This window comes from Mirounga angustirostris, unplaced genomic scaffold, assembly GCF_029215605.1.
Source record: "Mirounga angustirostris isolate CCGP_5_RB_7025 unplaced genomic scaffold, mMirAng1.0.hap1 SCAF_1, whole genome shotgun sequence".
Classification (NCBI taxonomy): Eukaryota; Metazoa; Chordata; class Mammalia; order Carnivora; family Phocidae; genus Mirounga; species Mirounga angustirostris.
This window is the reverse complement of record NW_026991709.1, coordinates 66,128,755-66,156,590: the sequence shown is the minus strand read 5'-3', so window position 1 is coordinate 66,156,590 and position 27,836 is coordinate 66,128,755. Positions and strand designations below refer to the sequence as shown.

Below are 27,836 nucleotides of genomic sequence, written 5' to 3'. Positions count from 1 at the left end.
ATGCCGTGGAATGAGATGCTGGGTAATTAATGTACCGTCTGCCTGGGTTTCTTTCAGCCCAGTACTGTATTACATCATGTCCGTGGGGGAGAAATAAAAGGGTGTGTTTTAAGAATTAGGAAGACTTAGATCATGTGTCATCTTTCTCTCATCTTCCTTTTTTTTTTAATTAAGATTATTTATTTATATATTTATTTGAGTGACAGAGATAGGGAAAGAGATAGCGAGAGAGCAGGAGCAGAGAGGAGAGAGAGAAGCAGGCTCCCCGTTGAGCAGGGAGCCTGATGCAGTGCTGGATCCCAGGACCCTGGGATCATGACCTGAGCTGAAGGCAGACTCTCAACCAACTGAGCCACCCAAGCACCCCTCGTCTTTATTTCTGTAGTTTTCAATCTTTAAATCTTAGGGTAAGGTGGGGTCAGAGGAAGGCAGTTTTGACACTTTCTTCATTTCCCAAACCCTGTTAATCACCATGTTCTGTTTCTTAATCCCAGGATCTGTGCCCTCTTTTCTATTCCAGGTGATAAACCTCACACTAGCCTATTTTAAGCATCTTAACCATCTCCTTGAGGTCTGCTACTGTCTCTGTCTCGTGGATGATAGGTTACCTACCTGGGTTCCCCTTTCCCACCTTCACTCCAATCCTCCAAGCACCTCTACAGGATCTCCATAGCTTGTAAGAGTGGGTTAAAGCTCTTTGTTTGGATTTCAAGGCTCACTCATTCTGGCCTCACTACTTCGGGTAGCCTTCTCCCCAGTGGTATGGGCGTGCGCTGGTACTTCCTCTCCCCTGCAACACACTTTGTTTTTTCGTCTGACCATGCTACAGATGGTTAACTTTATTTATTTTCTGTACTTTTAGAGTGCTTAAAATTTATTCCAGGCAGTTTAGCCTGTCTTGTGTGCATTCGTCTGTTCTTCTGGGCAGCAGATGTTGAATGCCTACCACACACAGGGCATGCTGGCCAGCGCTAGCTGTGAGGCCTTAAGCCAGTTACTTAACTCCCCTGAGGATTTTTCTCATCTATGAAATGGACATAAAAAAAAATTAAAAAATAAAATAAAATAAAAATAAATAAAAAAAAAGAAATGGACATAAAATAAGGCTTATCTCATGAGTGTTTTACAAAGATTAAATGAGATACCATATAAGAAAGACCCCGTACCATGGCTAACCACATAGCAAGTGCTCAGTCTCTATGAGTCTCCTCCCCAGAGTAGCCACATGCTTAGCGCAATACAGAGTAGCAGATACCAGACCTTTGTTCGACATGGAATACATAGACATAATTCCTCCCCTACCCCAGCCCACTTCTCTTTGTCGCCTTTCCTCCTCTCCTAATTCTCTCCATCCTTACTTTGGGTTCACACTCAACGGCCACTCCCTCTTCCACTTGATTCCTTTCATATTTGCACTGTTATCTAAGGAAGTGTAACAAGTACAGATGGCAAATATACTTGGGGAGATAGCTTGCTCAGACATAAACTCTGATAGGATTAGACCTGTGTACTTTTTGTGACCTGCTGAGTGGCACAGAGGTGCCTGGATATGTGAAAAACATTCAAGAAGCGAGACCTTCTATCAGGAGTTAACACCAGGCCACTGCCCCTTGCCTGGAAAGACCCTGCTATCCCTCTGCCTGCCACTCCCTTCCAGGCAAGAGCCTTCATGTGTAGAGGAGGGGAAATGCCATTCAGTCCCCTGAAAAGAGTTCTTAGTTAAAAAAAAAAAAATTGTAGCTATGTCCCTGTGTTGTATGGATAAAATATTCTAGAAACTGTAAAACATCTTGCCCAATCTGATATAACACAGGGAAGACAGACTGAATAAAGAAATATACAAAGATATGCATGTGTTTGGAACACATAGCTTTCAATGGTAAAGATAATCTTCTTCCGTTGGTATGTTTTCCTTCGACTTTAATATGGGATGTAGTCCCCACGCTGCACAACGGCATCGTGTTGGAAAGTACTTCATGGTAGGAAACAGAGAATCCCCTTCTCCTTCCCTTCTTCCCACGAGCTCCGATATCTCATTTGAAGTTACATTTCCACCCTTAAATGACAGGTTTCCCTCCCTCTTTCAGAGGAGACAAACTGAATGGGTTTGCCAGGGTGCAAAGTGACGCAGCTTTAAAAGCTTTGAATGCCAGTTTACATTTGTATCATTTAATTTTTTTTTAACATATAATGTATTATTTGTTTCAGAGGTACAGGTCTGTGATTCATCAGTCTTACACAATTCACAGCGCTCACCATAGCACATACCCTTCCCAGTGTCCATCACCCAGCCACCCCATCCCTCCCACCCAACCCCCCACTCCAGCCACCCTCAGTTTGTTTCCTGAGATTGAGAGTCTCTTGTGGTTTCTCTCCCTCTCTGGTTTCATCTTGTTTCATCTTGTTTCATTTTTTCCTCCCTTCCCCTAAGATCCTCTGCCTTCTTTCTCGAATTCTTCATATCAGTGAGGTCATATGATAATTGTCTTTCTCTGACTGACTTACTTCGCTTAGTATAATACCCTCTAGTTCCATCCATGGTGTTGCAAATGGCAAGATTTCAGGTTTTTTTGATGGCTGCATAATAACATTTGTATCGTTTTAATTCTTTAATTCTTAATACTTTTATTTGCTGTTCTCAATTGACCTCAATCTCTACGGTGGGCAAGATAAGTACAAATGATACAAATAATAGCTAATGTTTATTCAGTGGCTATTATGTCCCAGGCTATTTGCTAAATTCTGGACATTTATTATATCATTTAATCCTTACTACAACACTATCAGGGAAGTATTTTTTTTTTCTTAAGACTTATTTTTTTTTTCTTTTATCCCCCTCCCATTTATTTATTTATTTATTTTTAAATTCTTTGTTTAAATTCAATATAGTTAACATATACTGTATTATTAGTTTCACGGGTAGAATTTAGTGATTTATCAGTTGCATATAACACCCAGTGCTCATTACACCAAGTGCCCTCCTTAATGCTCATCACCCAGTTACCCCTTTCCATCACCCACCTCCCCTCCAGCAACCCTGTTTGTTTCCTAGAATTAAGTGTCTCTTATGGTTTGCCTCCCTCTCTATTTTCATCTTATTTTATTTTTCCTTCCCTTCCCCTATGTTCATCTGTTTTGTTTCTTATATTCCACATATGAGTAAAGTCATAGGATATTTGTCTTTCTCTGACTGACTTATTTTGCTTTGCATAGTACACTCTAGCTCCATCTACATCATTGCAAATGGCAAGCTTTCATTCTTGTGGATGGCTGAGTAATAGTTCACTACACACACACACACACACACCACATCTTCCTTATCCATTCATCTGTCAGTGGACATCTGGACTCTTTCCATATTTTGGCTATTGTGGATATACACATTGAAAGATTTACTCAGTATAAACATTGGAAGATTTATTTGCTTATTTTAGAGAGAGAGCGAGCACGTGCACATATGCGTGTGAGTGGGGGTATAAACACTGAAAGATTTATTTGCTTATTTTAGAGAGAGAGAGAGAGAGCACGTGCACATGTGCATGTGAGTGGGGGAAGGGGCAGAGGGAGAGGGAGACAAGCAGATTTCCTGCTGAATAGGGAGCCCGAGGCAGGGCTGGATCCCAGAACCCTGAGATCATGACCTGAGCCAAAATCAAGAGTCAGACACTTAACTGAGCCACCCAGACACACCTATCAGGGAAATATTATTATCATTCCAGTTTTATATATAAAGAGGCAACTGTAGTTTGGAAATAACTTGTCAGGTCTTTTAACTGGTGGGGGAGTGGAGACAGAATCTGAACTTAGGAAGTCAGTCTCCAGAATTAAAGCTTTGAGAAGAAAATGATAGAGATATTTAGGAAATCAGATGGCAGTTAGCTGAGGGGAAGGAGATGCCACAGGATGAAGGAAATTTAAGAATAGAAAGGGGTACCTGGGTGGCTCAGTAGGTTAAGTATCGGACTCTTGATGTCAGTTCAGGTCATGATCTCAGGGTTGTGAGATTGAGCCCTGAGCTTAAGATTCTCTCCTTCTCCCTCTGCCCCTCCCCTCCCCTCAAAAAATAATAGAAAGACAATATAAGAATTTGAAGACAGTTTAAAGAGCACAGATCAAAAGGACATCTACCTTTTTGAATCTCTTCCTCTTTTCAGCTCAGATTCTGCTGTTCTTAGTCTCTTCTTGAAAACTTTACCTGCCTAATAGTGTGCATGCCCAATGTGGTTAGTTTTACCGAGAAGTCCAAGGCTAAAGGACAAGAAGGATGGGAGGTTTTTGCCTTTGAGATGGGCTATCCTCCTCCCAATCTGGAAAATCCTCCTGCTTTCTGAGTCTAGCACCAGACTTCCACTTTGAAAGTCAAGCTTGCCTGCGTGGGAGAGATCATGTTTACCCAACGTGCAAAACCAAAACTCCAGCAAAACCAAATTCTGAAGCTGAGAGGGCTTGGCTTATTACAGTCTCTAAACCTTTGCCCATGTGTATGAGTAGGACTGTTCCCACCCCCGGGGGTTTTGTGAGGATTAGAGACAGTGTATGTATATCACCTGGCACACAGTAGATGCTGAGATCCAGGGCAGCAGCTGAGCTAAGGGGAGAGAGGTTTGCTGGTTGCCCGGTACCTTTTGTCCTGGGACTCTTCCCCGGTCTTCTTGTGGAAGGCCAGGGATGAAGGTCTGAGAGTTGGGCAGGTTGCTGTGGGGCTGGCAGACCCTGGGAGAGCGTGTGAGTAAGCTCAGTAGGGGCAAAATCATGGGAACCTGACATATTTTGAGGCTTGAAATTCACCCAAGGGACGAATTCAAAGAGAGGATGAAAGAATAGCACCCAGGTGGCAAAGCCAGTGCTGACGTTGGTAAAGGTGAGTCATGTCACCGCAGGTGTGTATTGGCCATAATAAAGGCATTCATGGAAGGGTTGCTGAGGGAGGACTTGGTAATGAAGGTGATCACCCTTGTCCCCATTCTCCTCCCTCAGAGTGTCAGATTCAGCAATCTTCAAAGCTCCGCCAGAGCAACTCCTAGCTCCAACCGAATTCCTTTCTCTGACTACCAGCAAACTTGCCCTCTCACCTCTACACAAATAATGTTAACCAGCGCCCTTTGAATAAATTGCTGTTTATGTCAAACTGCCGTTCAGCAAAATGAAGAACATGTAGCTTGTTAATCACAGTACCAGAGTGACTGATGCCAGTTGTCGCCTGTCTCTCCACTCCGATTGTTTGCAGGCTAATGAGTACCAAACATTTTCCTTTATTTAGAGAATAACCGGGCAGAGTGGAGAGAGCACTGCTCAGGGGTGGAATCTTGACTCTGACCTCCTTAGAAAATGAATGACCACAGACAAGCCAGTCATCTTTTCCAGTCTCAGATTTGTGGCGTGCGAAATGGCCCCGATTGTCTACTCCCAGGGGTCATATTTAGTGTGTAAAAGACAATATTTGAAAGTACGGTGTGAGTATGGGATTTTGTTTAGACCATAAATAGGTGTTTTAATCTCTATTCTAATCCATATATTTACTGAGCAGAATAAGCTAGTGTTGACATTGCCATCCTCGGCATTGTCAAAAGCTTACCTGTAGTGACTTCTCTTCGGTTAAAGCTGTGTTGGGCAGAAGCTCCAAGGTCTGTTTCAGGCCAGTTCTGGAAGAAAACAAGGGGGATGGTGAGAGTGGAGAGGCAAAAATAATAAAGCAGATTACAAAACAATTCACATTAGGCTTGAGATGCTAGTCACTGGCTCTTCCATTCCGATTGGACTAATTTCCAGGAATCTTATAGCTAGCAGAGACAGCAGCTATTTTCCCCCCCAAACTACTCAAGGCTCATTTTCAAAATGATGATCTTTATAACTGGATGAGGAAGTCAACAGTCTTCCTAAAAAAACCACCTTTGCCCTATTACTCTACAGAAAGTGTTCAGTGATTACCCATTAACTAGAAATAGATGCTTCAGTGAGATTTGGGCTCCACCCGGTCTCCCCAGCCCCAGTCACTACCACCAGTCCTTCCTTATTGATCCCTCTGTTTCCCATAAAGCCAGGGGTCGGTTCTCTCCAGGCTCCCCAAGTAACTGCTCCTTCCTGATAAGGGCTGCTTCTCTTTTCTTCTGTCTTGAAACTATGAGTTTCTCTGCCTTCTTCCTATTTTTCGTGTGTAATCTTAATCCTACTTCAGTGTTAGGGCCCAGTTTATATGTCTTTTTTCATGAAGTCTTCCCCACCCACAGGTGTCCCTCATATTTCTGCAGACCCTCTCTCCAGCATGCCTGTCACAGGCACATCATCATTTCAGCCCAGTCCTGGAGACAGTTTGGGTCATTTCTGGGGGCAAGGACCTGTCCTGAGCAGCACCCTGATCTTTCTCTGTGGACATGAGAAAAGTGGGTGCATGTGCCCATTATAATCACAGCTTACTGTCTTATGAGGGCTGTGTCCCGAAGATGAGGCAGGATCCAGAACCATGTGGCAGTGACCTTCGAGCCAGGCCCACCCAGCTGTTTTGTAAGGGGTGAGGGTGGGGGCTAAAAGTTCGTGTTTGTGGGTGTATCTCCGTCAAAATGAGGCTGGTCCACCTGAGAACTCCCTTGGAGAGAACCCCCGCTTGAACCCCTTTCTTTTTGGCCTTCATCATAGAGGAAAGGAGGAGGAAAGAGACTCAGACCCTGACACTAACACAACAGCGTATGTACCAGGCACCATGCCAATTGCCAGAAGTGAATTATCTCATTGCATCCTTTCACGGACCTGATGAGGTTAGTACTATCATAATCTGCAGTCCTAGCTTGGGGGGGCGGGGGGAAAACAACTCAGTAAATAGCTTGTACAATGTCCAAATAAATAGTGAAGTTTTATTTGAACCCAGTTGTATCCGAGTCCAAGCCTGTCAGTCCACACCGGTGGTTCTCAAAGCATGGTACCCAGAGAGCAGTCACCATCTCCTGGAAACTTGTTAGAAATGTGAGTTCTTGGGCCCCACCCAAGTCCTCCTGAATCAGAAACTCCTCCTGAAAGTGATCTGGGCCATTACAAGTCCTCTCCGTGGCACATGCTCAAGTTTGAGTACTATTATTCTGCACTAAACCTCCCATGAGAAGAGCCCCTATAACTTGGCCTAGAGACCATCTTGACATAGGAACATTCTAAGATGTTGGTTATGTGTGGACCTCTGACCATGCCAAAGTGCCACCTGACTTTCTGTGTCACTGGGTTCCTCATCAAGGCAGACCTGGAGCTGTGTGTTTGTAGCTTTGGAGGCTAGGGAGGAGCCTTAAAAAAGAGAAAAGAAAAATTCTTAATTTCTTCAAGTCTTTTTTTTTTTTTAAGATTTTATTCATTTATTTGAGAAAGAGGGAGAGAGAGCATGAGACGGGGGAGGGTCAGAGGGAGAAGCAGACTCCCCGCTGAGCAGGGAGCCTGATGTGGGACTCGATCTTGGGACTCCAGGATCACCACCTGAGCTGAAGGCAGCCACTTAACCAACTGAGCCATCCAGGCACGCTCAAGTCTTTTGTAATAAAATTTGTCACAGTCTGATCATTTTTATTTATTTTATGCTCATGTTGACCACCTGTACTGCCAGTTTCTATTGTTAATGGATTCCTGGTCATTCATTCCATTATTTATTCAACAAACATTTGTTGGGTGCCAAGGAGGTGACAGGTACAGTTGTGAGGTTGTGCTTTAACGGTGAGTCAGAGACAGACTCAGCCGGCTTTCTCAGAGCCTGCAGTTAGCTGGCCATCACCAAGGCATGTGAAATGTCCTGCCTGGTGGGGGAAGAGGCACTTTGGGAAAACACAGGAGACCCCTCTCCCAGATTTGCAGTCAGGGAAGGCTTCTGGAGGAGGTGAGGGTGCTGCTGAAGACCTAAGGAATACATAGTAATTAGCCTCGTGAAGGGAAGGGAGTGGTGGCTGGTGCTCTGGGAGAGTGCTCCAGCCAGGAGGTCTACATGTGGGAAGACCTGGAGAAGATGGTGATCCTGCCAAGGGAAGGAATGGAGCAAGTTCAGGGTGGCTGATACCCTGAGTGTGAGGTGGGCCTGGAAGGGAGATGAGGCAGCAGAGAAAGGCTGAAGGCAGACCTGATTGGCCTCATAGGCCTGTTGAACTTCCCTGAAGAAGTGGGGAAACATTTTAAAAGGAAGTAACATGAAAAAATATATACGTGTATTGGCAAGCTCACTATATGACCTTCTTTTTTCTTTTCCCCTTTTTATTTTACTTATTTTTTTAAATTTAATTTAATTTTATAATGTTATGTTAGTCACCATACAATACATCATTAGTTTTTGATGTAGTGATCCATGATTCATTGTTTTCATATAACACCCAGTGCTCCATGCAGTACGTGCCCTCCTTAATACCCATCACCAGGCTAACCCATCCCCCTACCCTCTCCCCTCTAAAACCCTCAGTTTGTTTCTCAGAATCCATAGTCTCTCATGGTTCATCTCCCCCTCCGATTTCCCCCCTTTCATTTTTCCCTTCCTTCTCCTGATGTCCTCCATGCTAATCCTTATGTTCCACAAATAAGTGAAACCATATGATAATTGAATTTCTCTGCTTGACTTATTTCACTTAGCATAATCTCCAGTCCCATCCATGTTGATGTAAAAGTTGGGTATTCATTCTTTCTGATGATGAGTAATATTCCATTGTATATATGGACCACATCTTCTTTATCCATTCGTCTGTTGAAGGGCATCTTGGCTCTTTCCACAGTTTGGCTATTGTGGACATTTCTGCTATGCACATTGGGGTGCATACGGCCCTTCTTTTCACTACATCAGTGTCTTTGGGGTAAATATCCAGTAGTGCAATTACTGGGTCATAGGGTAGCTCTATTTTTAATTTTTTGAGGAACCTCCACACTGTTTTCCAAAGTGGCTGTACCAACTTGCATTCCCACCAACAGTGTAAGAGGGTTCCCCTTTCTCCACAACCTCTCCAACATTTGTTGTTTCTTGCCTTGTCAATTTTTGCCATTCTAATTCGTGTAAGGTGGTATCTCAATGTGGTTTTGATTTGAATTTCCCTGATGGCTAATGATGATGAACATTTCTTCATGTGTCTGTTAGCCAATTGTATGTCTTCTTTGGAGAAGTGTCTGTTCATGTCTTCTGCCCATTTTTTGACTTGATTATTTGTTTTTTGGGTGCTGAGTTTGAGAAGTTCTTTATAGATCTTGGAAATCAGTGCTTTGTCTGTAGGCCTTCTTTTAATATAGTTTCTTTATTGTTGTTGAACGTGTTAACACTGTCAATGGATCACAAGATCCTTGCGAGTCATCCTTCCTCTTTCTCTCCCCCATCTCCCCCAGGTTGTCTGTGTGGTCTTTGCCTCCCACTCTGCCTGCCAGCTCCCAACTAGTCAGCCAGTGTGTTTGCTTATTTGCATTGCTTTTATTACCCCATGAACAGAAGTAGGTCACCTCCCAGAGACATAGTCTGCCTTCAGCATTGTCTCTTGCTCTTGGCTGCAGGGTGCCTGTCCTTGCTGGTGACGGTCCAGCACACAGAGCGCTATGTCACACTGTTTGCCTCCATCGTCCTTAAATGTGACTACACCACCTCTGCCCAGCTCCAGGATGTCGTAGTGACGTGGCGCTTCAAGTCCTTCTGCAAGGACCCCATCTTTGACTACTACTCTGCATGTGAGTCCCTCCTCCTTCAGCCCACGTACGTCCCTCTGTGAAGCATGGCCATTAGGGCATAGGGCCACAAATCCTTCTGAGAGGGAGCCACAAAGTTCACTTAATGCCGTCCCCTCATTTTATTTTATTTTATTTTTAAAGATTTTATTTATTTATTTGACAGAGAGAGACACAGCGAGAGAGGGAACACAAGCAGGGGGAGTGGGAGAGGGAGAAGCAGGCTTCCCGCGGAGCAGGGAGCCTGATGCGGGGCCCGATCCCAGGACCCTGTGATCATGACCTGAGCCGAAGGCAGACGCTTAATGACTGAGCCACCCAGGCGCCCCTCGTCCCCTCATTTTATAGATAAATAAACAACCCAGACAGATGAAGTAACTTATTTGAGGTCACATACTATTTTATTTTAAGATTTGTGTCCTACCTTGTTCTGAAAAGATGTAGGCAGCTCAGACATTAAGTTTTTTAAAAGGCAGTGCCAGTCCTGCCTCCTGGTCCATTCCTGGTTGCATGCCGGCACACTGAGATGAGTATGCAGTCCGCCTCCATTCCCTTTACCACCTGAGGACGTGGACAAGAAGCCTCCTACATCCCCCAGGACCCTGAGGAGTGGCGTTTGTGAACCTCCCCCCCTCCCCCACTGCCACACTCCCTTTTGTGGCCAGCCTTCCTAGTGGCCAATGAAACTCTCCCAGTGAGCGAGAGCCCACTGCCCCCAGGGAACACATTTTCAGTGCTGCACACCCCCCCCCCCACACACACACACTTAGCCAAGTCCTACCTCTCAGTAGCAGCTGCCCCACTCATGTCAGCTCTCCTCCCTGGAACCAAAGTTCTTTTTAGCTGTCTACCTCTACTCTCTCAAGGAACAAAGGAACCCAGATCCTCACCATCAGCCCTGGACAATTACCCTTGTAGAGATTTTGAGAGTACAAGTAGACACCGTCTTTGTAGGAAGGAAGTGAGCTTCCAGAGGTGAGGAAAAAGGGGAGAGGCATCAGCTTTACCTCTTTTAGCCCTGACTAATGTCTTACAGTATGAACCCTGATACCTAAATGTCTGAGTCACCCACAGAACCTGGCGTTGTCCCCAAAAGACACATCTCTGAATCAAGGCATGATTTCCAGGGGGTTACTTTTCAAATAAAGTCGGAATGGAGGAGAGGCCAGGGTAGCAGGCATTTGCCACCAGCAAATGTATTATAAGGGCAGGTGGATGAGCCCTATAGGAGCAGAATCTGGGGTGACCAAAAATGAAGCAAGGGTAGTTGGAATGGGAGACAGGAGCATGGAGCCAGGATTTGGAAATGATGACCTTTGAGAGGGGTCTGGATCTTGCTGCTCAGAGGTTCATTAGTATTACCCGAGAGTTCCTCTGAAATGCAGACTCTCAGATTCTCACTCCAGACCCACAGAATCAGAATCTTCATGTTTAGCAGGATTCCCAGTAGACACATGAGCTCAGGATAAAAATGAGAAGCTTCTCTGCTCCAGGGAACAGTAAGGGCACCTTTCTCCATGGGAATTCCCCATTGCTGTGTGACCTGGCTGTGTCCTCTTTCCTCAGCATACCAGGCGGCTTTATCCCTGGGCCAGGACCCATCCAATGACTGCAACGACAGTCAGCGGGAGGTTCGCATCGTGGCTCAGAGGCGGGGGCAGAATGAGCCCGTGCTGGGGGTGGATTACCGGCAGCGCAAGATCACCATCCAGAACCGTGAGTGCAGGGGAGGCGGCAGGGATCTGGGGGCGGCAAGAGGTGCAGACACCGGGCCTGGGCCTGACTGAGTCATTGTGGGCATTTCCTTTTTTTTTAAAGATTTTATTTATTTATTTGACAGAGAGATAGCGAGAGCAGGAACACAAGCAGGGGGAGTGGGAGAGGGAGAAGCAGGCTTCCTGCCGAGCAGGGAGCCCGATGTGGGACCCGATCCCAGGACTCTGGGATCATGACCTGAGCCGAGGGCAGACGCTTAACGACTGAGCCACCCAGGCACCCTCTTTTTTCTTTTTTTTGGTTTTGTGTTTGTTTGTTTGTGTGTTTGTTTGAGGAAAGTGCCAGATACATAGAATGCTGTTACCACCATCTGAAGTCACTCCCCTGGAAGTTGGTCTCTAGATGAGAAGATGTCCTACAGCTTTGGCTAAAGGTCTGGGAGTGGGTGGTCTCTTTTGCTTTTTCACGGCTGAGGTGTGGCTCAGGCTTGTTTGCTCCCTCCCATAAATTGCTCTCAGGGCCTGCATGAACCCCAGGCCGCTGAGTTTCCCTCTGGCCACTCCTGTTGTACATGTCTAAAGGGCTTCCAAGTAAATGGCTACCTGAAGACCATCATTGCCCATTGGTAGAGGGAAGAGCATTAGCCTTAGAATCTAAAGACCTGGCTGAGTGTCCTGCTTCTTCCACCTGCTAGCTTGTGGACCAGTAGCAGATGTTTTCCCTGGCCTCTATTACCTCATCTGAAAGGTGGACATAATGGTCTCTGTGTCTGCACACTGAAGTAAATATCAAATGTGATATCTAAGAGCTATGTGTAAAGCATACTTATTCTTTGTGCCTAGTATAGGGGCTGGTGGTTGGAGCCCTCAGACTCGGGTGTGGGTCCCCATTCTGCACTTATAGGGTATGTGAACCTGGGCAAGTCCCTTCAATTTTTTTAGCCTCAATTTCTACAAAATGGGACTTGCCGTAGTACTACCCATCTCCTGGAGAGCCGTCAGGATTAAGTGAGATGATATGCATAAAACACTTAGCAAATATTAAGTGTGCAGTGAACTTTAGTTACAATCACTGAGGGCACTTTTGGATGGATGGGCTAGCGGCCCATATTCCTATCTTGTAATCCAGGATGGCCGTGATGGGTTATTGGCACAGAATTCAGAGCCTGTTTCAGTGAGCTTCACATGCTGTGTTAAACAAATATTTGCTGATTAAAAGGGGAAAAAGAAGGGAGAATACATGAAGCAGGCCACTCAGGTACCTGTAGCAACAATGTGAGGAAATCAGTGAATGCTCTATGACCATTTAAAGGGAGCCAATTTAATATTTGCTTCCAAATTTTTGTATAATACTTTGGCTGTGATATTTAAGTCTGATTCTTTTACATGTGATCTCTGATTCCCCCAAGCCAGCCCTTAAACTCTCGGCCTTAAGGAACATCTGTCCTTTTCTGGTCTCTAGCTACATTCTCAAAGAGTCAGGGTGGTTCTCCTTTTCCCAGAGCCTGCAGAATTAGCCCTCATCTGATTCCAAAGTTTAAAGTCTCTTCAACTGGCAAGCCTCCTTTATAGTTTTTGAAGGATGAAAATCCCCACAGGTGACAGTCCCCACTTTTCTTTTTTTCTAATTCTGAGTAATACCATCCACTATCTCTACTCCCAATCACCCTTGGATCAAACTCTGTTTCTCCCTTACACCCATGGGAAAGCAGTATTTCCCCTTGGTTTTTATTTCTACCTCCATACTTGTCATGACTTCCTGAAGCCCTTGTTTTCTGACACTTTATGCCTGTGTGTGCATCATTTGAGATGACCATGTCAAGTCAGTTCTTGGATTATTTAAAATATCAACATATCTGAATGTCCTCATTACTGTGATAGCCCTAAAAAAAAAATCTTTATGTCTCTAATAAAAATTGGGGCAGATTTTTAATGCACATTAACATTAAGAGAGAATTTCCTCCAAAGCATTTTTACCATTCTTCCAAGTCTGGGGTAAGCTTATTTCTGGGAAAGGTAGTGTGTTTGGAAAATCATGGGTAGGAAAAAAATCGTAGAGCTTGACGTAGAAAGAGAAGGAAACAGAAGTTGAAGTTAGCTCCAGTGGTACATGACCTTGCATTTTTGTTTCATTTCCTCAATAAATATTTTTTGACAAACAGATAATGAAGAATTATAGATGGGATTGCTAAGTAAGCAGGAGCAAGTCTATAATGCTAAGGGTTTGGGCGCCTGGGTGGCTCAGTTGGTTAAGCGACTGCCTTCGGCTCAGGTCATGATCCTGGAGTCCCTGGATCGAGTCCCGCATCGGGCTCCCTGCTCGGCAGGGAGCCTGCTTCTGCCTCTGACCCTCCCCCCTCTCATGTGCTCTCTCTCTCTCTCTCATTCTCTCTGTCTCAAATAAATAAAATCTTAAAAAAAAAATTATAATGCTAAGGGTTTTTAAAAAGGAATTTGAAGTTGTCCCCTGGCACTCTACTGTGGATGAAATAGCAGGGATGTGGAGGCTGTCCTGATGCCCCTGACTGGACTTTAAGCCCTTTTAGGACAGAGATGAGTCTTATTCCTCTGCAGATCTTCCTCAGGGTCTGACATAGAGCTGGACCCACACAAGGTCTTCAGTGAAAATCTGTTGCATTTACTAAACTTGAACATACCATTCATCTATCTTAATGAGGTAGCCCAGCGCTTAGTGCTCATGAAAACTGAAATTCCTTTCTTGAACATCGAGTAACATTTACCCTTAAAATATTGGCATTTCATCCTTGCTTATTCAACTTCATCTTATAAATTGTCCCTCTAAGATCCAGAGGGATCCGTTCACAGCTGGTGAGGAACCCAGGCTGTGGAGTTTTCCACCCCTTAGGAAAGGACATTAGAACTTAGTGGTTAAGAGCACCAGGGTTGCAGCAGAGAGACATGGATTTGAACCTACCTCTGCTACTCATTATTTCTCTGTTCTTAGGCCAGTTTCTTAGCCTCCTAGAGTCTTGGTTTCCTCATCTGAAATGCAGCTGATAAGCATACTTACTGTATCAGGATGGTATCGAGTTTGTGAGTAAGCAAAACCCAAAATATTAGTGACTTAAACAATAAAGAAGTTTATTTCTTCTCAAGTATAAATTTGGAGGTAGACAGTCCAAAATTAGTGTGGTGGCCCTGTTCCATCAAGTCCTCAGGAACAGGCCCAAGCTCCAGCTCACCAAGAAAGTCTTTTTCTTCCTCATGGTCCAAGACAGCAGCCATCACATTTGCTCTCCAGATAACAGAGTAAAAGAAAAGAAGAGAAGGACAAAAATATTCCCAAACTGTTTTAGGAAAGTTCCTGGGAGCCATCATGTGACCCTTCTGCTTGCATTCTGTCCACCAGAACGGAGTTGTGTGTCCATGTCCACCTTTAAGAGAGGATAGGAAATAGTGACTTTATTCTGGATGGCCACATCCATGACCAAAAGTTATATGACTGTGAGGGAAAGTTGTATCCCTGGGAGGCAATGTAGTGTGTACCTCACCCACTCAGAGAGCTGTGGTGGGAATGAAATGAGGTGATGTCCAAAATCCTTTCAGGGTACCTGGTAGGGCTCAATGAATGGTCAGTTCTACCATCATTGTACTGTTTGGGGAAAGAGGAGGGTCTCAGTGAAAGGGCTTTAGGCTTTCCTCTGCACTACGAGGGGCCCTCTTAGGATGTGGAAGGACAGTGCTGGGTCTCTAAGCCATAGGTCAGAAACCAGGGCCCTCTCCTTTAACCCCTGGCACTTTCTCCATCCCTCCCTGCAGGAGCAGATCTGGTGATTAATGAAGTGATGTGGTGGGACCATGGAGTGTATTATTGCACCATTGAGGCTCCCGGGGACACGTCAGGAGACCCAGATAAGGAGGTGAAGCTCATTGTCCTGCGTAAGTGCTGCTGGAGCTTTCTCTTTAGCCACCCCATCACTGTGACACTTTTACACACAGAGAAAAAAAAAACAACAACAAAAAACAGAAGCAAGCAAGCCCAGCCTATTGCTGGATTGCCAACCTCTGAAGGTCCCTTACCAAAGCTAAACTTTTTTTTTCCCCCCCCACTATGTGATTGAACGTAACCTATAGATCAAGAGCTGTATTTATCAGACCTCTAGGATGTTAGACCTGGAAGCATTCCACCGGCATGTTTCGTTAGCTTGCTCTTGGCGTCTCCGCTGCAGACTGGCTGACAGTGATCTTCATCATTCTGGGAGCCCTCCTCCTGCTCCTGCTGATCGGGGTGTGCTGGTGCCAGAGCTGTCCTCAGCATTGCTGCTGCTACATCCGCTGCCCCTGCTGCCCTGCCCGCTGCTGCTGCCCCGAGGAAGGTGAGAGCGGACGGACGAGCACCGGGAGGGGTGCTGCCGCAGACTCGGACGAGCAGTGGGAGGGGTGCTGCCGCAGACTCGGACGAGCAGTGGGAGGGGTGCTGCGCAGACTCGGACGAGCAGTGGGAGGGGTGCTGCCGCAGACTCGGACGAGCTCTGGGAGGGAGTGATGTCGCAGACTCGGACGAGCAGTGGGAGGGGTGCTGCGCAGACTCGGACGAGCAGTGGGAGGGGTGCTGCCGCAGACTCGGGCGAGCAGTGGGAGGGGTGCTGCCGCAGACTCGGGCGAGCAGTGGGAGGGGTGCTGCCGCAGACTCGGGCGAGCAGTGGGAGGGGTGCTGCCGCAGGCTCGGACGAGCAGTGGGAGGGGGTGATGCCACAGACTCGGGCGAGCAGTGGGAGGGGGCGCTGCCGCAGACTCGGACGAGCAGTGGGAGGGGCGCTGCCGCAGACTCGGACGAGCACTGGGAGGGGGTGATGTCGCAGACTCGGACGAGCACTGGGAGGGGGTGATGTCGCAGACTCGGACGAGCAGTGGGAGGGGGTGATGCCGCAGGCTCGGACGAGCACTGGGAGGGGTGATGCCGCAGACTCGGACGAGCACTGGGAAGGGGTGATGCCGCAGACTCGGACGAGCACTGGGAAGGGGTGATGCCGCAGACTCGGACGAGCAGTGGGAGGGGTGATGCCGCAGACTCGGGCGAGCAGTGGGAGGGGTGCTGCCGCAGACTCAGACGAGCACTGGGAGGGGGTGATGTCGCAGACTCGGACGAACACTGGGAGGGGGTGCTGCCGCAGACTTGGATGAGCAGTGGGAGGGGTGATGCCGCAGACTCGGGCGAGCATTGGGAGGGGTGATGCCGCAGACTCGGACGAACACTGGGAGCGGGTGATGTCGCAGACTACGACGAGCACTGGGAGGGGTGCTGCCGCAGGCTCGGACGAGCACTGGGAGGGGGTGATGCTGCAGACTGCTGTCCCAAGTAGACCAGCTTCACACACCAGGCTAACACCTTGGGTCCTTCCAGCGTCTCCTCAGTGCCCTTCTCCCATCACAGGCTCGCCCAGAAAATGATGCTCCGGGAAGTTGTAGACCCAAGGGGGAAGACTTCTGCCTGTCTACATCCTAGCCTGCTTAAGGCCTCCTTCCAGTGGTTCTGCCTACTGATGGCATTTCCTCAGTGGCCCTGATAAGCCTGTGCTTCCGTATTTGCTCAGCACTCACCTTGCTCGGACATGGAGTGGCTGGAGTGGGTGGTTTGAATGTAGCAGTGAGAGAGGAGGCCTCCCCTTCGGGATGACTTGAAAAGAACAGATAGAGGAGAGAGTTGTTAAAGCAGTGGTTCTTAAACTTAAGAATCACTAGGGCTTGTTAAAACTCAGTTGCTGGCTCCACCTCCAGAATTTCTGATTTAATTGGTTTTGGGTAGGCCTGAGAATTTGTATGCCCAAAAAGTTCTCAAGTGATGTGATGCTGCTGATCTGTGGGCCACACTTTGAGAACCTCTTTTTAGATGAAGGAGGTTTACATGAAGGAGAGAGAGAGCAGAAGACCTTGCTTTCAATGTGATCTTTCTTTTGGCTGAAATTTGACTTTTAAAATAGAATTATGACGTGTCCTAAAATATTTGGCTGTGGAATGCCAATCTTTTTTGTAGAAAATTATTCTATAAAAATCTTTTCTTAATAAATAGACGGAGTGGGATCAACAGCTTTAAATGGAAGGAGTTTTGTGTTCTTTTTTTTTTTTTTTTAAAGATTTTATTTATTTGACAGAGAGAGAGATAGCAAGAGAGGGAACACAAGCAGGGGGAGTGGGAGAGGGAGAAGCAAACTTCCTGCCAAGCAGGGAGCCCAATGCAGGGCTGGATCCCACGACCCTGGGATCATGACCTGAGCCGAAGGCAGACGCTTAATGACTGAGCCACCCAGGCACCCCAGGAGTTTTGTGTTCTTAAAATAACATTTTTCCCTGATGATATAAGTAACATATTACATTGTAGAAAATTTGAGAAATTCAGGAAAACGTAAAGACTAATCTGAGCACTCAGAGATAATCACTCTTATCATTCTTATCAGTTGGATCATTTGAACAGAAATTAAAAAAAAAAAGATAAGGAATTACCTCTTAAGATAGAAACAAAACTTAATCTACGATGTCAAGAAGGTCAATGGCCTGCGTCTGGTTTCAGGCCTGTGTTCTGGGGTTGTTGTCTTACAGGAAAAGAGAACTAACTTTTATTGGAAGTCTGCCATGCGTAGGCCCTTTGCATATATTTCCCTATATGAATCCTCACAACCCTAGAAGGCTGTATCATCACTACTTAATAGATGAGAGGACTGAAGGTCAGAGTGGTCACAGCTAGTAAGTGGCATTGACAGTATGGTGTTGAATCCAGGTTCTTGACTTATGAGTGCCTGAATTTCACACAGTAGAGGCTGCCACAGCCTCTATGTGGAGATCACAGTGGGCTTGGCAGAGATACAATGACCTCCTTAAAGAGAGGAAAAATAGCAGAGAACTCCATATTGGGCTATGGAACTCCTCACCTTTCAAGAGCCTCTGGGAGAGATGCTGTGGAGAAATCACTGTCACTGGAGTAGTAATATGCAAGAAGAGATGAGAAAAATCACTCCCAAGATACCTTCTTAGAATCCCTAGGTCCGTGGGGCATGAAAAACAGGCAGGACAGGGGATGAGACCAACACAAATGATAAATGTATCCATTGTTTCAGTAAGCTGATAAACAGATTCTTGGGGAGAGTAGTTTATCCTAAGTGGTTAGAGTTCATTTAGAAGAACTGGTAACATAAAGAAATGCAGGCCACAAGTAAAGATCCCTGGACTTGAGCAAATGAGGTCACTTTCAGAGTGAGTCACTATGGCTGACTGTCCTGAGAATTTTGATGACAAGAGGAGAGTACATGGAGGGGGCAGAAGTTGTTACGGAGAGCTCTTGGATGAGGAAAGGGGTGTGTGTGATTGTTGGTTAGAATAAGATAACCCCAAGTGTATTTGTAGGCAAAGAACCAAGGCCAGTAGGAAATGAGTAAAGTGAAGCCTTATGAAGTGAGACGATCACTGAGCAGATGCAACAGGAGTGACATCAGGTGTACGGAAGAAGGACTACCTTTAGAAAGGAAAGGAAGGGCAGCTTGACCTCTGGAGAGAGAGAGAAAGTCATTAAAATGTGGGGGATGGTCCAAGTATAAGGCAGGAAGCTGAGGGACCTCATACCTGTCTTGATTTCAGCAAATCAAAATTCTAGAGGCAGAAGGGAGCTTGAGAATGATGTCAGTGCTTCTTGACCCTCTCTGACCACAGCCCACCTCCCTAACTTGGTCCCACTTTCCAGTGAGTTAATAGAACCAGGGAGGAGAAAAATGAGAATGACAGCAAATTTTAGTAACCCTTGATAATTCACTTAGTACTGGTAAACGACCCACAGTAGAACTTAAAGATGAAAGTTCTTGAAACTGAACACTAGATCAGTTACTGGCCATCCTCCCCGCAGAACCTCTAAGCATACCCTGTAGTAGGCCACAGGCCACACTGGGAGTCTCTGATCTATGCCACTCACCTCCCCATCCCCCTCACAGCTGAGGGAAGTAAGGCCTAGAAAGACTTCAGCACAGTCACACACAGCTTGTTGGTGGCAGATCCTGGACTAGACATAGGTCTCTGGATTCCATGCCTGGGGCTGGTTCCTCTTCCTCAACCAAGATGATGTCATCAGCCGAGAGTTCACGGGGAGGGGAAGACATGAGAAGCTGGGAATGTTTAAACTGCTCTAGAGGAGGGAAGTGGGCTTGATAGATCAGTCAAGGGAAGCCATGTTGGGGAGCGCTATTTGAGTGAGGTCAGTTGCCCGGCTGTGCAGTCAGCACTAGCAGCACGGGGCCAGAAGCGAAAGCCAAGATGGTAAGAGTTCAAGTGCATGGGATTCTAGGAAGCTCCAAAGGATGTCACTGAAATGACTAGCCAGTCAAGTTAGAGGGGACTGGTAGTATGGGAAAAGGTGAAAGGACTGTGTGATGATGGGTCGACAGAGGGTAAAGTATGAGTTCTGTAAGAGTGGAGAGGGGCTGGTGAGGGACGGGAAGCAGTTACAGGCAAGCTTCAGGCACCACGGGTGATGCTGGCTGCAGGGAAGGAGAGGCACAGGGCTCTGCAGGAGGGGGAGGTGCTGTGCCATTTCTGTCACGGGAGAGACGTCTTAAAGAATATGCCCTGGGTTTTCCTCAGAAATGAAGATAAATAGGCCTTTGGTGGTCTAGTCTCCAAATGTGTACTTTTGTTTCCTATGGGATTTAAGGCAAAAGAAGGGACTTAATTATAATAATTTATTATGACAATCTCTTGATTGTCATCTATTAGACATGTCACATGTACTATTGCTTCATTTAACCTCACAACTTTATGGAATAGGTATTTCTGTCCTTAGCTCACAGAAGAGGAGCCTGGGCCCAGAGGCTCTGGAAATTCGCTCATTCATGCTGAAGTCCATCTGACCCTCCAAGCTCGTATTTAAGGAAACTTAACCCTGAGAACTATAGTTCTCAAAAGGTTGTTGAGAATCCTCAATAGTCAACTCCAGTTGGGTGTCCTGCACTAGTATTAAGGAGCTTGTTAAAAACACGGTTTGCGCTTGCTTTGCACTAGACCGAAGGACAGTATCTGGGAGTGGGATCCAGGAATCTGTATTGTTAATGAGCTCCTTAACATGATCAAGGCAGACTTCACTCCACTGAGGTTCAGAGATAGCTTATTAGGAGTCTTTTGAGGCTTAGCTACTTTCTCCATGTCTCTTCTTTTATTGCCTGATTCCCCACTAGGTGAACAGCAGAAAACCCTGACATCCCCATGGGACGAGAGGGCCAGGGAGAAGCTCAGAGGCTATGTTTTCCACGCCCATCACAACAGTTCCATTACATCAGGGAAAGGCGGGGCCCTGGGGAAAAGGGGGTGGCAACTAAGAAGAGAGCAGGTGGGTTAATCTCTGGAGTATGGAAAATTTGACAGGAAAGCTAATGGAAGCTCTGGAAGGGTCTCTAGGGAGTTATCTGTGCAGAGGGTCTCGTTCGTTAAAATAAAAGTCATTTGGGGGACAAGGAGTAAGCCCAACTTTCCCTTTGTCTACTATGGAATTGGGGGAGTAGGGGAAGGAAGTGGCCAGGACTCAGTTAGAGGGGTGGGGAGCAGGTAGGGTTGTTCCCAGTGGAATCAGATGCCCCAGGCCTTAGAGGCAGAGACTAGTCTGGAGTGGGTTTTGAAGTATGGAGCCAAGTTGGAAAGAAATAAAGCAAGGAGTTACCACTGTGGAAGGTGTGTTTTGTTTTGTTTTGTTTTGTTTTACTTTGCTTCATCACAGAAATAAAGGAGAGTCTGGGGACTCAGTGATTTGGCAGGAAGAGCACAGGCTTGGGCATCAGAGAGGCATCTCTGTCCATCACCAACTATGGGACCTTGAACTGGGAAGCCAACCTCTGTGCACCCAGCTTCTTCATCTAATTCCCACATCAAGAGATTGCTCTTAGGATTAGGTAGCTTAGGTAAAGTGACTGACTGACACATGCGTAGTAAGCAGGGCATTATGTGTGCGGATGGTGGCACATGAAGGGACCTGGGGGAGGCATTGGTTAGCAAGAGGGCGAGGAAGGTGCTGAGCACGTGGAGGGTCTGGAGTGCTGGCCACCTGAAGGTGTGGCTGCTGAGTGAGCTGCTCTAAGTTTGCATCTGCTTTCCTCCAGGCTAGGCCGTGATGCCCTGTCAGGGCTGCAGCTCCAGACATTTCTGAGGGCTCAGGGGCAACCACTTCTTGTGCTGAAGTGTGTTTCACACCAGAGCCACCAGGTCCAGATGGCCACTCAGCTGTTGGCCTCAGCAAATCCCCGACCCTTTGCAGCAGGGGCCAGAATGCCTGTCTTCTGCCCCTCTTACTACGCCTGAAGAAGCCTCAGAGAGGCAGAGCCCTGCTGCTATAGAGGTGGCCACAGGGCTTGAGGAAGGCAGGAGGAGGTGAAAGTGTCAGCGGGGGGCTGAGGCAGGCACTTCCTGCCCTGAAACATGCAAATACATTTCCTGCATGCATGGATAGACAGAAACCTTGGGAGACAGTTACCTCAAAACAGAAATTCACTAACAAAACCAACAAATGCTTTTGTTTTTAATTTGCGCTCACAGGGGTGGAGGGGAGGGGATTATGTGCTTCACACTAGCTGCACCTGGGGTACTGGAGTGACATGTCTACGGGTTCCTTGTGCTGCCTTTTTACATGATTTTCTTTGTCCTGAAAGGAGATGGTATTTCCTTTCTCCCTCTCTGCCTTCACTGCACCCCTTAGAGATTCCCCCTACTTAGGGAAAATCCCAACACTTATTGAGATAAGGAGAAGAGTTGAAAGGATCCACTGGGATCTACTTCAGCTTTTTGCATTTCTGCCTCCCTCTCACTAGTTCCTCCCCGCAAGGGCTGGTGTACCAGCTAGAAGGTTCTTCCGTCTCCTTCCCTTTACCAGTAGTTCTGCCCATTGACCTCAGCATCTACATCCTTTTTTGTTTGTTTTCCTTTTTCTACTCTGAGCAGGGAGCGCTGAGCTTCCCTGGCAGCCCCCTTGAAGTCTTTTGCGTCTGCATCTTCTATATTTGGCCTGTGGCTGAAGACCTTGTTGGCCTGGGACCTGAGATTTCATGGCCTACTAATATCCATGTATCTACCTACATCTTAGGTGAACCTGGGAATGGCAGGATGATGCAATGTTTTCAAGACTGGGAAGTCAGGTATTATAGGTATCCTTTCCTGGCGTACATTCCCAGCTCCTTGCCAGATGACTGATGGGTTACTGCTCCTTTAACTCTGACTCCTATGCAAGATAGGTTAGAAACTGGCCTCTTAGCAAGGCCACTGGGCAGAGAGAAGTGAAGTGGAGGGTGTGGGGCTTGTCCTGGCTGAGGGTCTGCATTTCTCCTTTTTCCCCTGCAGCCCTGGCCCGCCACCGCTACCTGAAGCAGGCTCGGGCCTTAGGCCCTCAGATGATGGAAAAACCCCTATACTGGGGGGCGGACAGGAGCTCTCAGGTTTCATCTTATCCAATGAACCCGCTGCTGCAGCGAGGTAAACCTTGCCAGAAATTTGGGATGGGAGAGGGCAGAGGGCAGGGGTAGGCGCAAGGGCTATATTGGGGCCTTCATGGCCAATATAGTGGGTATCTGTGATTGAGGATGGGGACGGGATGGATGCAAGCTGATTAATGTGGTATTTTGGTGCCCTGGTTCTGAGGAGCATGTTTTGGGCCAGCAGTTCTGCATGTTCTGATCCTTGTTTCTTTTCAGATTTGTCCCTGCGATCCAGCCTCCCACAGATGCCAATGACCCAGACCGCCGCTCACCCTCCCATCGCCAATGGTGTCTTAGAGTATTTGGAGAAAGAGCTGCAGAACCTCAATCCAGCCCAGCCTCTGCCCCCTGACCTTAAAGCCATATCTGGCCAAGCCTGCAGCATGCTGTCCTCCCTGGGCTCTGAGGTTGTGGAGCGCAGAATCATCCACCTGCCCCCACTGATCAGAGACCTGCCGTCCTCACAGAGGACCGGCAACTCCTCCCGCCAGGAGTGGCTCACCGCAATTCCCCCTGGACCCTGGGATCCGAGGGAGGGGAGAAGGCAGGCCCACTACTCTGATTTCCACCAGGAGCTTCAGGACCGGGAGCCTAAGCGCTGGGCATTGGAGGGACGGGAGCTGAACCGACTTCAGAGGGGAAGGCACCACCGCTCCCGGCTGCACGGGTCACCCGCGCCCTGGTCAGACAGGGACAGCCTCAGTGACGGCCCCTCATCAAGTGAGGCCCGCTGGCGGCCCGACCACGCACCTCTCCGGAGCCGCTATCCAGACCGACCCCGCAGGCCCAGCCCCCGGGAGAATGCCCAGAGGCACCCGCGGCGCAGGCACCGCAGCTATTCCCCTCCCTTGCCTTCGGGCCTCAGTTCCTGGAGCTCTGAGGAGGATGAGAAGGAGAGGCGGCCCCGGAGCTGGGGAACCCACCGCCGCCGCAGCTCATACTCCTCAAACTGGCCTGAGGAGAAGCCACCCAGCTACCGGTCACTGGATGTCATGCCAGGCAAGAATGGCAGGAAGAAAGGGAGTGTGGAGAGGCGCTCGGTGAGCCTGGGGCATCCTGCTGAGGGTCGGGTGTGGGCAGAGCGGGGCTCGGCCCCAGCCGACACAGGCCACCCCACAGGCCACCGATGAGGGTATCTCCTCCTTGAGCTTGCCTGGTAGGCGTGGTGAGACCTCTTGTCAGAGCTAGAAGGGGCCCAGTGCGTGCAGAGGGCGGACGAAGGCTTGATGCTTGACGCTTAAAAAAGGGCCTTCTCATCCCCAGACCAACACCCCTCACAGTCTCGGGAGGCAGGGTTCCCCCATTTCACAGATGAAGGAACGAGGCTCAGAATAATTCAGCGCCTGTGTGTAGCGGAGCTAAGACTTAAATGCAGGTTTCGTGGCTAAGGCTTTACTTCCTGTCATAGCTGCCTGCCTTTACTTAGCAACCCTATTTCCATACCCTAAATTAGACTGTACAGCCTGACAGAGGACTTTTGTGCCACTTTTGGGGGCTGCAAGTCAGTGTGCAAGGCCTTGTATTCGAGGATGAGGTCCTGGGAGACCCCCGGAAAGAATCCTTAAACTGATTAAAACAAAACAAAACAAAACAAAAAAACCTCATATCCCAAGTCAAAACTTCAGCGTTCTGGAACAGGCAGGGCGCTAATGGGTGCCAGTCATAGCTTACTAGCCTAAAAGGGGCACAAAGAGGGATTATAGGCCTTTTAGGCCTTAAATTTTTTTTTAAAGATGTGACTTAAAAAACCATTTTATAATTGATATACTGAAACGATGGTATTCCCTTATGTCACTTTGCAAAGTTATGCTGCCATCAGTCAAAAATATTCATGAACTCCCTTCAGAGCCAACTTAAATGAAAATCTATTTCTCTATTGACCAAAGTCCTTTTCTGTTTTGCTTCCTTTGAGGTAAAGGGATATGTAGTAGGCTCTGAGGGAAGTTCCCAGAGGAGAGAATATTGTAGGAAGAATTTTAGTCTCCCATATACTTCCAAGGATATTTGGAAATGCAAGTTCTGCTGTGATTGGTTTAAAAACCAATCACAGGCATGGAGTATGCAAAGAAACAGGCACCTTATGGGAACTATAGTGCTAGCCTTTCTAGAATAGAGCCTTGGTGAGAGAGTAATTCATGAGGAAGGTAGCAAAGGCCTGCAGGCAGTTCTAAAATAATGGCAATCCTCAATAAATGTCCCAGGAGAGAGGCAAAAACCAGTAACAACGAAACTTAGTAGTATCTTACTAACTGGTACCTAACTATGGACATTGATGCCATATCCCATTTAACTCTCACACCACCTATGAGGTTTGTGCTGTTATCTTCATTTTATAGTGGATACAACTCTTTCTTCTATGTTACCAGTAGGAAAATTACATCCTGAAAGAACACCTGGAACCAGTTAAAGCCAGGACAACTGCTGCTACTTTAGTCAGAGAGGGACTAAACTGTCTCTTACCTTCATTTTAACAGAAAAGAATGTTATTTGAAGGGCAGTTTTTGGCCCCAAATCCAAATCCTATATTCTTTGAGGTTTTTCTTCATTTTCTTCTCTTTAAGTGAAATTATGTGGTTTCTTTTAAGTGAGAAGAGGGTAAAAGGAACACCAGTTATGTTCCAGACATTGGGGTAAGCCTTTTCCAAACCTTACTTATTTAATCTTTGCAACAACAGGTGAGGCTCAGTGAAATTGGGTATCATTCTCGAAGTCACAAAGCCAATAGGCAGTGAAGCCAGAATTTCAGCATGGATAGCCCTCTGACTCTCAAGCCTTTACCCTTTCAGTAACTTCACGCTGCCTCATTTGAAAGAAACAAGAATCATTTGGGGCAATGATGTTTTCCTGCTATATTTCTTCCTGGTAACTTTATTTCTTCCTCATTTTCTGAAAGTATCACAGCTTCCTTTATCATTAAGATGTACACACCACTAATTCTACCACAAGCAAACCAAATTTTCTATTGTAAAGTTGCTCATGAGACGCAAAGATTTCACTCAAGATAATTTTGAAAGCCTTCACTGATACGGATTTCTCTAAGCTTATCTCCCAAAGAGTTATCACTTTATTACTATCTACTCATATTCTGAGTGACTACAGACCCAGAGCCATGGCTGGCTTTAGATTGGTTGGTTGGAAGGGCACAGTGTTTTGTTTATAGTTTGAATTTTGAATGCCTTCAGTGAAGCAAAAGTCTCCAGGGCCAAAATCTTACTTTTTGCTGCTCTCCTTGGTGGGACTGGATGCTTCCCACACAATTTCCTAACCTCTGAAGTTTTCAGAACTTGAAGTTAACTTCAGAACTTATAATACAATTGGGCCACTAGATGGCAATCTTTGATGATGTATAACAAGGTTTCTGTTTGCTCCTGGAGTTAATAAATGTTACCACTATTTTCTTAAATCAAGCTTTCAGCAGTTACAGCTTTGCCATAACTTTTTATGAAATACTTATTAAAAATACTTTATTAAATATTCAGAGCAGTATACATTTATCAAAAAACCTTTTGGCTTACATGGAACCTTGTCTCTGAAGAATAATGTTTAACAAATAGTTACCGAGGAACAAGGGCTTCCATCCAAAATAGGTAGGAACTGTTCTCTGCAGAGTGCCCACGAGAAAATGGGACTTATGTTGAGGAATCTCCCATTTGACTACAGAATCAGGATTCCAGCAGAGATCTGACCTTAGGTCTGGTGTTTTTTTCACTCCATCAAAGGCTACAACCTCAGAAATAAAAGAAACTGTAATGTCAAGTTTTAAACTCCTGTAGTTTCAGACTGGGTTGCCCCTGTGTTCCTGGCCTCCTTCAAATGGATTATCTTTCTTTCCAATCTTGCCCTACGAGAAAGGGCTTCGCAAGACATTTCTGGTTTGTTGCAAACTTGGCCTATACCCACCTGTTCTAATACAAGAGAAAACTACTGCATTCCTTCTTCTCCAAGTTAAACTCAAACTTTTGGTAGAGAATCCAAGATTTTTTTTTCATTTTTCCTGACTTGATTTAATACAAAAAAAAATTTTTTTTTGCTCAGTATACTTAATCTTCTACTTTTAATACAATGCCTATTCCTTGATCATATCTAGGTTTTTCTTCAAGCCCTGCATAAGTTCCTTTTGTCCCCTTTCATTCCCTTCCTTTGTATCAGAGAATATTCATCCCATAGCATTTTGATTAGAAGCCATGCCCCCTAAAACTCACTTTCCTGATAAACACATTTTTTTTTATAGTAACATGAATGTATATACATATACAATGCATTTAACAGTATGTTTGGGACAGATACCTTGTTTCAGCATTTCAAATAGGATAAGAAAGGTCACATTCATGGACTACAACTATAGATATTCAAAACTTAGATAGAAATGATCCCCTACAATACAAAGTTAGAGAAATATGAGAAATATAGACAGTCCTTGTCCTGACAGAATAAGTTGAAAAAGCCAAAAGATCAAGTGTACTAACTTCTGAAGAAAAGGCACTGAGTTTGGTCAGAAAGAGATAATGATCTTTGAAAAATAACTTAGAGAAATACTAAGGTATGAAGCTCAACTTTTTAGAAAAGGGCTGAGAAGGAATGGTTCAGGAGACTATGAATAGGAAAAGAAGAACTGGGCCATGTCTTCATGAACAAATGGTAGGGAGATGGGCTGATGAATGGACAGGGCACTTTTTTTCAGTCTAAGGGAGACTCGAAGGTGTTAAAATCAGCAGGTGGCAAAGTGAATGAGACTGTAAGAAATTTTCAAACATTAAAGGTATTTGAGGGAGGCTCTCTATGAAAGAAGAGAAGCCTAAGCCTGGGGAAGGGACTGGCTTCATGAGGAGTCAAGAAGTATTTTTTAGATTCAGTTATGCTGCCCCAGCATCCACCACTCACCTAGGATTTGCATCCAAATCAAGTGCACCTTGTATGTTGTATGCATAGACAATAGATCCCAGCTGACTGGATTCTTTTGTGTTCTATCCCCCAGGAGAGAGGCAGCTCCCATAGTGGAAGGAGTGTGGTCATTTAG

The 27,836-nt window shown here is 46.3% G+C and overlaps 1 protein-coding gene across 1 annotated transcript; it reads left to right on the top strand.

The window, feature by feature from the left end:
* On the top strand, positions 1–27,836 carry ILDR1 (immunoglobulin like domain containing receptor 1). Its single transcript, XM_045902086.1, has 8 exons — positions 1–22; positions 9,484–9,654; positions 11,218–11,367; positions 15,147–15,266; positions 15,557–15,703; positions 22,686–22,817; positions 23,036–23,859; positions 27,795–27,836. Exons 1-8 carry the CDS (start codon positions 1–3, stop codon positions 27,834–27,836), a joined length of 1,608 nt encoding a protein of 535 aa, XP_045758042.1.

Excerpts from the sequence above, each read along its gene's own strand:
- ILDR1 (XM_045902086.1), top strand. The coding sequence starts at position 1 with ATGCCGTGGAATGAGATGCTGG. Across the intron at positions 9,655-11,217 it reads CTTTGACTACTACTCTGCAT|CATACCAGGCGGCTTTATCC; the intron begins GTGAGTCCCTCC and ends CTCTTTCCTCAG. Across the intron at positions 11,368-15,146 it reads CAAGATCACCATCCAGAACC|GAGCAGATCTGGTGATTAAT; the intron begins GTGAGTGCAGGG and ends CCCTCCCTGCAG.